Raw genomic sequence first — 12,912 nt, forward strand, 5'->3', positions numbered from 1 at the left:
CTATTACAATAGCTACTATCATTACCTGTGAAAGTCAACGTAATGTGAGGTCAAAATTAAAGAAATTTAACTGTTCTATTGAAATGAATGGTCTGCAACTGTCTATGGCCCATCATCAGGAGATTTGTTCTTCGGTGATACCATCATACAGTCAGTTTCATAAGTTCATAATTTGCATAAGTTGTAGTTCTAAACGTAACTCATACTTCGGTGTCCTCATATTCACAAAAATTTACATTTTTAAGCAGTGATGCATTAACAAACTCCCATGACAAGTCGCTGAAAACCAACCCCATCATTTGTGTCATCGTTCTGTACTCACTAAGGAAGACAAGTCACTGTATCCTTTCTCTTTATGTCTCTTTCACTGTCTGTAAGCTCCATCAGTTACCGTATTACAGTACCTACAGTAGACTCACTGTATATCTCTCGGTATGAACCCGTTGTACTTTCCACTAGCTATTGTCCTGTCTCATCTCTGGGACTGATCAGAGAACGGTGTGTGGGTGGAATTCAGGGCAGCCGTGTTATCACCGCCAATGCGATTTCCCCTGCATTTAAGTGAGCTTAGCCATGGCTAAATGAGACCTTTGAGCAAGACTTGCTTTTTTTCCCCATCAGACAGAGTGGCACTTTGTATGGATGGCACAGTATTCCCATGGCGAAGGTCCGGAGCCACAAGCACCTACCCACGCTCGGCCTTTGCTTTGTGGGGACACTTTTCTCGGCAGGCTGGAAAGGAAATTACTTTGATTGGCTCGTATCGCCCGTACTGTGGCAGTAAAAAAAAAAAAAACAGCACCCCCAGCCCCTTCCTAGATTTTACGGAATCATTCCTGCTCCCATCCCTCTTATCTTTCCCATAATCCTTCACTATGTTGGTGGTGGTCGTGGGATGGGGGGGTTGGCGTTGGGGGGTTTGAGAGCTTTCTCACGGCAAGAGAACACCTTGTGCTTTACAAACAGGTACAAAAATACACTGAGTGTTGCAGGGCCACAAATTCATTCACTACAGTGCCTAAAAATACCACTTTTAAAATACCACAGTTTAAGCAGCACTATGTAATATTTTTCATTAAAAAGAAGTAGTATTGCTGAATACAGAGAAAAAAGATGATGTGCACCCCTGCACATGATCCCTGAAATAATGCTTTAAAAATTAGAGCTACTGGGACAGATTTGGACGGTGTTTTGAGACTACGCGATATGTCTTGATGTATTAATGTCAAATGGTCTGACTTGATGTTTAGATCAGAATTAGACGTGTTTGTTAGATGCAAAATCAACATTAAAAATATGATGATAATTTAGTAGATAATTTACTCTCATTTTCGGAAGACACATCTTTCTTTTTGAAAGAGTTCTCTTTGATTACTCTTTCATTGCACTCGCAAAAATTCAGATTCATCGGCTTATGAGGGTCCGAAGCACAACGGACTTTACAAAATGTCCTTCTGCATGTTGCATGCAATTACATATTTTAACCTGAGAGTTCTCCAAATTCCCAAATCTGTATAGTGCTGTTTGTAATGGGTATTGACATAGAAACCTCTTTATGTGTCTCCACTGGTGCAGCTATGCTGAAATGCTCATGCTAAAAGAGAGGCATCTTGGGATGCAGGCTCATGGAATTACCCTAAATTTATAGTAAAATTATGTGATGACATAAACGAAATGGAAGTTGTAAAAAAAAAAAAAAAAAAAAAATATATATATATATATATATATATATATATATACAACCCCAATTCCAGTGAAGTTGGGACTTTGTGTAAAACATAAATAAAAACAGAATACGATGATTTGCAAATCCTTTTCAACATATATTCAATTGAATGCACTACAAAGACAAGATATTTAATGTTCAAACGGATAAACATTATTTTTTTTTTGCAAATATTCACTCATTTTGAATTTGATGCCTACAACACATTCCAAAGAAATTGGGAAAGGGGCATGTTTACCACTGTGTTACATCACCTTTCCTTTTAACAACACTCAATAAGTGTTTGGGAACTGAGGACACTAATTGTTGAAGCTTTGTAGGAGGAATTATTTCCCGTTCTTGCTTGATGTACAACTTCAGTTGCTCAACAGTCTGGGGTCTCCGTTGTCATATTTTGCGCTTCATAATGCGCCACACATTTTCAATGGGAGACAGGTCTGGACTGCAGGCCAGCCAGTCTAGTACCCGCACTCTTTTACTACGAAGGCACGCTGTTGTAACACGTGCAGAATATGGCTTGCCATTGTCTTGTTGAATGATGATGACAATCCGGACAGTCCTTTTCCTCTTTGGCCCGGAGGACACGACGTCCTTGATTTCCAAAAACAATTTGAAATGTGGACTCGTCAGACCACAGGACACTTTTCCACTTTGCGTCAGTCCATCTCAGATGAGCTCGGGCCCAGAGAAGCTGGCGGCATTTCTGGGTGTTGTTGAGAGTTTTAACTTGCACTTGTAGCTGGCGCGACGAACTGTGTTCACTGACAATGGTTTTCTGAAGTGTTCCTGAGCCCATGTGGTAATATCCGTTACAGAATGATGTCGGTTTTTAATGCTGTGCCGCCTGAGGAATCGAAGGTCATGGGCATTCAATGTTGGTTTTCTGCCTTGCCGCTTACTTGCAGAGATTTCTCCAGATTCTCTGAATTTTTTGATGATATTATGGACAGTAGATGATGAAATCCCTAAATTCAACAAATAAATAAAATACAACATCCCAACTTCACTGGAATTGGGGTTGTGTATATATATATATATATATATATATATATACAAAAAATAAATAAAAATACAAAAAAATTGAGAAAAAAACAAAGAAAGCCTTTCAAATAGTGTCATAAAAGCCATAAAAGTGAGTCAAGGTCAAGTGCCTGTCATTAGTGGTTTTCAGATACTTGTAGCCTGTGTGGTTTTACAGATTCAACTTAATGATATTGAACACTTTCCTGAACATCACATAAGTCCACAGGTCCTGAGACCAGCCTTCAATCCCTACCATATATTCTGTTTTTTTTTTTCATGCCATGTTGGCCTGTAAGGAATTGAATTCTGTTTTATCAGGGCTTCATTGGTTCGACTACATTTGATTTTTGAGTACATTGAAATTGCTATGTTTCCATTTGTGTAGAGACTAAATTAAGACTTCAAGATGCTTGATATTAATGTTTTTAGCTGTGCTTTCATTCATTTTTATTGAGTATACCATACAGTGTCATACCATACAGTGTTGAAAATGATGAAAGTATGTCAATTTGGGATTACTTAAAATTGTTATGGTAAGTACATAATGTATGTATAATAGTCTAGTTTGCACAGTGGTAATTGGTGATCCTTTACACTCACTACAGAAGCGTTGTAACTCCAGTTTACAACAGAAGAAGCTAATATATCTTGGCTGATAAATTTTGAGGTAAAGGAAAAATCAGATATTTTCAGGAGAAAATTCAGGTCTCGATTAAGCAGCTTTGTTGTTGTTGTTGTTTTTTTTTTTTTGCCTTTTCCAGGTTCCACACTCTGGTGGCCCGTTATGGGCACCTGGCACCACTGGCGGATGTGGACCTGCGACCATTAAGCTCTGCCCAGGTGGAGCTACGATTTGGTGACCACTCTGAGCAGCTGGAGCTCCGGCTGGACCAGACCGTGGCCGACTTAAAGAAGCAGCTCAGGCCTGTGGTGCAGCTACCAGTTAACAAGATGCGTGTTTACTTTATTGATCAGCAGCTAGGCTATGCTCTAGCACCTCAAGAGCTCAAGTATGGAGGCCGAGCCCTTCATTCCTACAGCATACGAGATGGAGACGAGATCCTGGTGGTGCCCAAGTGATTTAAGGGATGTTATAATATGGATGCTACTTGTGAAAAGGGAGCAGGTGATTTGGCTGATTGTCAAGGCAGAACCAAGAGAAATAAAGTGTCCCAATAAGGCCAGTGTGAAGGACAGAGTTCTAACGGAATGTGTAATTCAGTGGACCAGTTGTTGTGGGGCATTGGGGAGAGAGACAGTTTAGCTTGCCCTAAAAGCTGACTATGTTGACTTTGGGAGTCCTATTCTTTTCCATCAGAAACAGAAGTCCACAAAAGGTGCTTTGGATTGGGGCACATCCTTTCTTCTAATCTTCTGACACTATCTGTTGTGAAGAGAAGTGATGTTTAGACACTGGTGTATTTTTTTTTTTTTTTTAAGATTTAAGCTTTTAATTGCTTAGAACTTGCTCAAATTGTGCAAATGTATGAGTGTGTGAGACTGCTTCTCAGGAATAACAAATAATTTAGGAATAATAATAATTTCACTCAATTTTCAGTTCCAAAGAGTATTTTCCACTGGTAATGGTGTATAGTACATGGGACCTTTAATACAACTGACCTTTAAGACACATGCACTATAAAAAACAAAGCAGTCTGATGCACACACACACACACACACTTTTGTTCTATAGAGTCCACATTACTGGAGTGTTTTAAACATACCAAGGTTTTTTAAATCAGTAATAAGCTCTTATTACATCCCCAGCTGCCCCAGAATAAAGCACCAGAGAATGCTAATGTTCTAGCAGCTAGCATGAGCCTGTATAATTTATTTATAGCACCAAGCCATGAGCTGCAAACATCCTTATGTCCAGACTTCAGCCAAAAGTCCAGTAGAAACGGGGAGATTTTCCTTCATACTGTACCTGTATGATGAATGAATGCAGTGGCATAGTGAGCTTAGAGTGTTGTTGAGGAAATGAGGGAGGTGCACAGTAGACCCTAGACAATACTAACATGGCAGGGGACGTTCTCTCTGCTTGGGTTACATTGCCCACCCAAAAGCCCTGTTTTTTCTAGAATGGAACTATTCACATTAAACCATTCTAAAAGACTTTGTTTACAGTTATGCAGAAATTTTGGAATTCCACAAAATTGTGCATAGAAACATTTCAAGCATTTTTTTACCACTGTTGGTCAATGTTCTGGTGCATGAATAAGACTATGTGCCCAGGCACTTCTTGTTATGCCTAGTGACTGTTTGGCTCACATTAGGGGAAACATAACCATTGTAAATGAAACTGCATTTATTTGTAGTGCTAATGTCTGGCAGCCATAAGTAATGTACTTTTAAAAGGAGATATAGCTTCTCATTTATTTTACAGTAAATGCAGGTTATGGGCTCAATTTGTGTGTGTATGTGTGCTTGCATGATTTGTATGATGAGAAGGGTTCAGAGAACTCATTTTATTAAAGGCTTCTTATGGGTTTGGTATAGGTGTATGTGTATAATAGTTTTCATAATGCTATAAATGAATTATAAATGATTATAATAATGATTATAATTATTAAATGATTATAATAAAATTATAATAATGAAAATGAACAAGTTTTAAGCATTTTAAGATGTTAAGCATTTTCATTAAGTAGATCATATGTTTTGTTTAGATTCAATCCTTTACTTCACTTATCAAGTACCAAAGGATCTGTGTTCATTTGCCGTCATCAGATACTTGTTTTGCTACATAAAGATTTTACTTGTTTGGGGGAACTCATGTGAGACATTTGACCTTAATTTCAATAACAATTACCAAAAACAAAAGATTGCTGTTGTATTCCCTTTTCAGACAGCACAGCTCCATCTCTTTTAATACAATAACTGCATGCCAGTCTACACATCTTAGGTTTTGGATTACCAGGCCTTAACCCCCCTACTCCTCTGTCATTTCCCAGCAAACTGGTTCTAATCCTGGTCGAGGTGAAATGGGGTACAACCCCTTCTCCAATTACAGGCAACCCTACACTAGACAAGAGTGTTAACAGAGAGCTCAAGACCCATTAAGAATGCATATTATCTCTATTGATGGGCAAAGCATGCATGGAGTTTGTTGCACACTTTGTCTCATTGTAACACTGATGACACATTATTGTCCCATTAGTGTCCCATATGCTGCCTCCATTTGGTCCTTGATCTTTTCCAGTTTGAACTAAACAGCTACTGTTGCTCTGTACCAACAAATGGACCAACCACTGTTGTCTTATCAATGACTTATTCATCTCCCATCACTGCCATTTGAGTTCCATCTGAAGTCATTTTTGTCCCTAATCCCTTGATTATGCCACACTATTACTGATCTACCTTTGTCACTTTGCTTGGTGTCTGATTAGATCAGTCTTATTGCCATCTCATGTTACTTTGTGAATCACACTGATACCTACCAATGGTTCTTTAGCTGGCTTGTCACCACAGCTACATTTATTCTGTCCATGTCTGTTTAATCAGTGATGTCTATTTTCTTCAGAACTTTCAGTCTCTGAGTTGCCTCCCTTTTGCTTTTCTGCTTCTTTTACAGTGGTTTGTTGTTTGTGATTCGCTCTAGATATGGTGTTGATACTAAGCCTTTTCAGAGCAACTTCCAGAGGGCCTTTCTCCCATACTCCGAAACCAAAGTGTTGATTAGCTGGTGAAATGGGAGCAAGCACTACTGTGTACCATGTCACAGCTAGGTCTTTCTATCCTGACTGCATTTCTGATTCCAGGGCTGTCACAATAGTGAGGCAACTACCATGTCTCAGAATATCTTGATGTTCATATTGTTTTTTGCGATTATGTGTGATATCAGAAGTTAAATGAATGCTGTTGTACACTTCCTTGTTTTTCTGTAAAAGTCTGTTCAAGAGATGCTAATTAAAAAATAAACTACTGTCCACCATCTCTCCAGCTCCTTAATGTTCTCAACTGAATGTAATAACTACCTCTTATTTATGAGCCTTAACATAAGCTAAAGGTGAATAACATTTATAATTTTGTTGCACTTTACTGTAGGGTACTGTTCATAAGGCTCATAACAGATACCACAGTATCTAAGCTGTTTCAGTTCTGTACCCATAAAAATAAAAATTGTTGGTAACACTTTACAGTAGGGTACTATTCATAAAGCTACATGACACCTACCTAAGCCTGTCATGGCAACTTACATAACTCATAAATGTTTATCAGTGCTTATTCCATTAGATTACTGTAGCTAACGTTGATTAAAAATAAATATTGAATTAAATTCAAATGTAACCCTTATAGCAAATGATGCTTGTTGGAATAAGCTTTTTAAACATTATATAAGATTATGTCAGTTGTCAGGACAAGCTTATGTGGGTATTTTTTTGATCTTGTTTTTATGGGTACAGAACTACAACAGTTCTTCCTGCCATCCAAGATGACATGCCTTCCCCTAATAGTTTTTTTCATACATTCTGGCTCATCTCAAAAAGGGTCATCTGTGCAGGGACACAGACACACACACACACACAAACATCTTCCAAACCATTTATCCTTCTGGGGCACAGGGGGGGGGGAGCTGGAGCCTATCACAGCAGTCATTGGGTGGAAAGCAGGAAAAACCCTGGACAGGTCACCAGTATAGACTAAAATGGTTCTGGAACATTTTACATTTATAGGATGAGAAGGCTCAGGTGCTGAAATGGGAGTAATTCATCTTGTTCAGTTGATATTGTGTAGTGGTTACCTGGGCAAGCACGCCACACTACATCAATAGGAATCCATTTGCAAGATTCCTAATCCTACCTGTGCCTACCACTGTAATATGATTTAAAAAGTCTGTCAAATGTCATAAATGTTGAGCTTGCTTTTAGGTTGGTACTAGTATTGGTATACTTTTAAAATCTAGTTTCTAAATAAACATTCCATATATTTATCAAAGACTTATACTGTTTCAACAGTTTCCTTGGTTTTTGTATGCTCTGAGCAAATGGTTTTAGAGCTTTTTTTCCTCAGACACTAGGGACAAGCCACAGTGAAGACCTTACCCCAGGCAAACTACTGTCCAACTGGAGTCCATCCAGTCCTCCAGTTACCTGCATGCCTGCCTCGTGGATCAGTGCAACAACTTGGCTGAAAAAATAATCAGGTTTAATTTGTGTCACCAATGCCTGAGGTGCTAAGAGGGGCTGGACTAACACTGTCACGCCTACAGGTGAGAGCCACACGTGTCAAATCTGGCAACTCAGTCTTACTAACACACATTACTTGACATCACAGATTAAAAACACCCACCTCTTTACTAGCTTCCCTATCAGGCAGCAAAGGTTTTTCTGAGTAAAGCAAGATTCAGAGTTCATCATCAGCTTGTAACTTGGTGATCTAGAGGGAAAGTGAAAGTAATCAGACAGGGGGTTACCAGGCCGTGAAAGCAGGAGCAGACCCACAAAGGAAAGGTCACAGAAGGGGGTGGCTGTGGGACTTGGTACATTTTGGAATAGTGGGGACTTTAAGAAAGCTTTTTATACCTTCTCCTGCACCAAAAGCAAATGTTTTCTGGCTGGGCTGCTGGTAGCCTGATCCACCCAGAGCACCACAAAGCTGGGGAGAGGGCATGAAGGGCTGAAGGAGACTCATTGTGTGGCCAGGAGAGGGAGTAATTTTTGGTAGAGGTTTGAGTTACCTGATGGGGGGTTGACATTGTGGACGAAAGGAAAGAAAAGCGGGACCAACTGTTAAGCAACAGACTGGGGGATAGGATGGAAATAGAGATATTGGATGACCCATCTGGGTTCCTGGCCAGGACCTTCTCCCCCTTCAAGGGTCAGGCCTGGTAGACCTACCAGAACGCTGTGACAACACTGGTGCTCCAGAATACATTTGACCCCTTTCCCACGGAACCGGTTTCTTGCCTCCACAGTTCTTCGTTGTGCCTGCTGACATTATGGTAACTCAGTCAGCCTGATTTTGATCTGCCAAGTTTGTTTGGCAGGTGGTTGATGGGGCTGATGATTTGTGGCTGTGTTTAATCAGACACTTGACTCCTACACCCAAACAGTAGAGTTAGTGCTTATCGCTAACGTCTCAGCCTGTCTTTTGTGGGACAGAAACTGGTTCAGACAACGCAGAGCCATTTCAGTTGAGCTGACCTTTTGCACAAGCACCAAGCTGCTTTTCTGGAAAGAGAGGAAGATGAAAAGAAAAGACATGGGATGATATGTCTTATTAGCAAACTCATTACATTGTAAGGAAGACAAGATGGTGCAAAGATAGGAATCACAGTCTCACTCTCTCATGCCACATCTTCATCACCAATCCGTAATTCATCCATTCACACCAGCTCAGGATAAGTCAAGAGTTGAACCTGCTAGCTGGAACTGTATTGTATCTTTTCTGCCTTCTTGCACAGCAGATTGATTTAAGAATATGGGTGCATTTACACAACAAGGCGACAAGGTGTAAAAGAATCCTCCTCTGGGACTCCCACGTTGGTCATAGGGAATCCAGGTTTGGCGTTCTGTCCAGCAGGTTTTCACACGTCCAGCCCCTCTCTGGTCTCTGGTTACCTCCACTGTCCCTCTGTGAACAAAGCTGCGTCTGACTCCCATCTCTCTCCCATCTCCTTCCCAGACCCTATCACCACGGATTCACCAGTAATTTCCCCGCCTTTTGGTTCTATCTTAGCACCAGATCTATGGAAATCAACTCCCTTAGAGACTGACCTGGCCTTATGTGTGCTGTTGCAAATGAGACTGTCCTTAATTAGTGTAGGGAATCAAGCAGAACAGGAGGGGGAGCACTCACACGCATCACACACAAACAGTCGTTGCCTCACATGCATATATATTGAGTGTCCTGATAGACTCATGTTAATGGTGTAACTCTAGCTACCCCTTCTTTATATTTACAAACAAAGAGACTATTTTTCTGTCTTGTTTTCTTTTGTAAATAAATGCCACAAGGGTGAGTAAAAGAGCTTTACACTTGTGTGAAGGGATGCTGTGGACAGTACAGGGCATATGAAGAGAGCTGTTTTCTAGGGAACTGGGTTCTGCTCTGGATTTCTGATATTTTCTTCAGAAATCCTTTTTGTTCTGACCAGAGCTGTTTTAAAATTTCCCCTTACTTACTTACCTATCACTAACCATCATTAGTCAACTTTCTCTTTCTTCTCCCTCCCTTACTGTCTTCACCAATCCTCTCTTGCTCTCTGCCATTTCCCTCCCTCTTCCAAAAAAAAAGTCTCACCCCTTTCTCCATCCCCTCCACCCCTCCCTCTCCCATCTTCCCATTTCCCAGAAAAAAGAAAATAAGGATCTCAGATTAACACTATCTGCGGTGCAAAAGGTAGTGCCTGCCTCTGTGGCTTCTCCCTCCAGCGCAGCAGTAAAGGAACTCACACAAACACTCATTTTCCCCTTCTCTCATCCTGGGATCACTTTCTCTAGGCTTTCACCTTCTTGAAAATCAAACAAGCGCCGCAGGCTTGGATTGGGCTGGGATCACTACTCTTGCTCTCCTCGGTAATCCTGTGGACTTGGACCAGTAGAGCGCTCTTGTGTGAGGGGGATTTAGGAGGGTTTTCTTGGGCACGCAGCCCCCTCCCCTTCCCTTTCCCCTCTGTCCCAGCACAGAACCCCTCCACTCCTGAACCTGTGTGGATGGTACCCAGTTGGATGGGACTGGAAGGCTGATGCCACAGGTGAGGTGCTGAGCTTCCATCCTTTGAAGGCAGGTGAGTAGATACTTACCTTTGCCCTGTTACCTCTAGTGTAATCTCATGACATGTTGATTTGTGAGCAATAGACGGGTCATCCTGTAGTCTTTTAAGTCAAGACTATAAGAAGCACAGTCTTTCCTGCTTTATCCCTAATAGGAGATGTCCAGGTTCTCACCCTCTTTTTCTCCCCCTTTCTGTCTTCTGTTTAGAATTGGATGTAATGCATGACTATGTAAATCATCAGTTTTATCTGCCAATATAAACCCAAGTGTTTTTGATAACATCTATGTTTGGCATTAATGTCAGACTCAATGTGTTGTCAACAAGACAGCTTGTTAGAGATCAGTTTCTCATGGGGTTAGCCAGCTGAACCCTGTCAGCTCATGCAAAGAGATGGATTTAATTCTCTGGCATCTCTTACAACCTCTTGTGGTGCACTTGGGATTGCCATCAAACACCAATTTCGTCCTCATTCGGTTTCATCACAGAGGACATCAGACATGAGCAAGTGGACTAAGCAGCACACTCTCTCTGGAAGACTAGGTTTCAGTTATGTTGGAAGGTAGGGGTATGTACTCATTTGTAAGAGAAGAGATGCTTTACTGCTCTCTCTTGAGGAACACTGATATCAATAAAATAATCCAGGTTTATGCAATGACTACTTATGGCCCACTGTGTAAATACTAGTTAGTTGATCTGTTCTGCTGATCTAATGTTTGCTGTCCAGGTCTCATTTGTGGAATCACCTTGTGGAAATGCAGCTGGAATTGTAAATTAATAGATTAATAAATTGCAGAATAATAGATTAACAACTGACTATAACCTCAACAACAAAACTTGATAGCGAGTTATTAATGAATAAACAAATACAATGCAGACCATAAACACAACTTTTGTTGTGTCTTTTAATCTGTACTTTAGTACACTGGCTCTAAAATGAAACAATTACTGGTAAAGCTCTGAAAGTCGTCTTTAATTTAAGTGCATATCGGGTGAACTGTATAAGAATTATAGACCTTTTTATACATAGTCCCTTTTTAAGAGGACCTTGTACCAAAGTATTCAGTGTTCAATGTCAGTGAATCAAGCCATGTAATGACTAAAAAATTTGCCTATTTTAGTCTTAGCTAAAATATCAATCATTCATCAATGTGATGGCAAACTTACAAATTGCAAACATAATGTTTAGGAGTGAAAAATGAACTAAATCTGTAAATTACAGAGTTGAAACAGGATGGCATGGGAAGTTGAGAATTGATGCGCTTGTCTTTGATGACGATGCAACTATTGATAAGAGCAGCAGGAATTTTGGAGTGCACAGAAGTATCTTAACTGCTCAAATCTAAAGTTTTAAGGGCAAAAAAGTTCAATGTTCTTGCTGTGCTAATCCCATTGGGGATGCATTTCAATCACTGAAGATAAAATGCAGAGTAAAATGCTAGCATTCAGTTCAAAATATTGCATTTGTCCAAATCACTTTTGGTCCCCTGAAAGCCAAGAACTATGTGTAAAGGGCTGTGAGTTTTATATGGTTGAACCAACATAGATGTAAATGCCCATGAACTAAAGCTGCCATTCTGCACTTTAAAATAACAATGTTTCATTTCTAATCCAGTGTACCACAGAAAAATGTCACTTACAGACTGGCAATACTATGATCATTGTACTTTCAAAACTAATACTAATTCTACATTGGTTAAAAAAGATATTTAATTAGCATCCAAGGACCTTGTTTTAAATGAGTCACCTCAACCCAAAGTCAGTTTACAATATGACACAAATAAATTAATGCAGTAAAAAAGTGGCAAGTATTTGTTGTTTTTGAAAACATAGAGTTAGAAGAATACAAATTCGGTTCCTGATTTCTCAGTGCACTCAAGCCACGATGGATACATGCATTAAATTTCATCAGCAGCACACTTAATATAAACAAGGACTGAATAGCACAACTAAGCATTGGATGGTAACTGATGAAAGGTTTGAAATTGGTTAAGCTAACATTCACATCAAATCACAATGTATTATTTATGTGTTTATTTGCATTTATTGTAATGTTATCATTTTTATTAAATAAATGCTATAAATGCTAGATACATGGCTTTACATATAATTTTGTCAGATGTCTGATAACTTTGCAGTAATCTACAGTACTGTAGATTATATTACATAATAGGGTGCTATGTTATTATTGCCTTGTTTCAGTCTTTTAACGTTTCAGCAGTATGTCAACAGTATCTGGATTCAGATTATTGTTGTGCTTAATTAGTTTTTCTTTGCACGAAATCAAGAAAAAAAGGAATCAAAGTCATTTCTTCTCACTGTGAGCATGAGTTGAGTGAGAAATTAAATAGATCTGGGTGCTACATTTAACATAGAATAGCTGCAGGACAGGACAGTGGACAGTAATTGAATGGAAAGGATAACTAATTTATGATGCCATATTTAC

At 39.7% G+C, this 12,912-nt stretch overlaps 1 protein-coding gene across 1 annotated transcript in view; it reads left to right on the forward strand.

Annotated features, from left to right (window-relative positions):
• Positions 1 to 12,912, forward strand: part of tecta (tectorin alpha) — a 65,151-nt gene that overhangs the window by 24,311 nt on the left and 27,928 nt on the right. Inside the window, exons 9-10 of the mRNA XM_037533694.1 lie at positions 3,511 to 3,825; positions 10,381 to 10,481. Coding sequence (XP_037389591.1) covers positions 3,511 to 3,825; positions 10,381 to 10,481 — 416 coding nt within the window. The remainder of the gene's footprint in view (positions 1 to 3,510; positions 3,826 to 10,380; positions 10,482 to 12,912) is intronic.

Source organism: Pygocentrus nattereri, chromosome 23 (genome assembly GCF_015220715.1).
Source record: "Pygocentrus nattereri isolate fPygNat1 chromosome 23, fPygNat1.pri, whole genome shotgun sequence".
Lineage (NCBI taxonomy): Eukaryota > Metazoa > Chordata > Actinopteri > Characiformes > Serrasalmidae > Pygocentrus > Pygocentrus nattereri.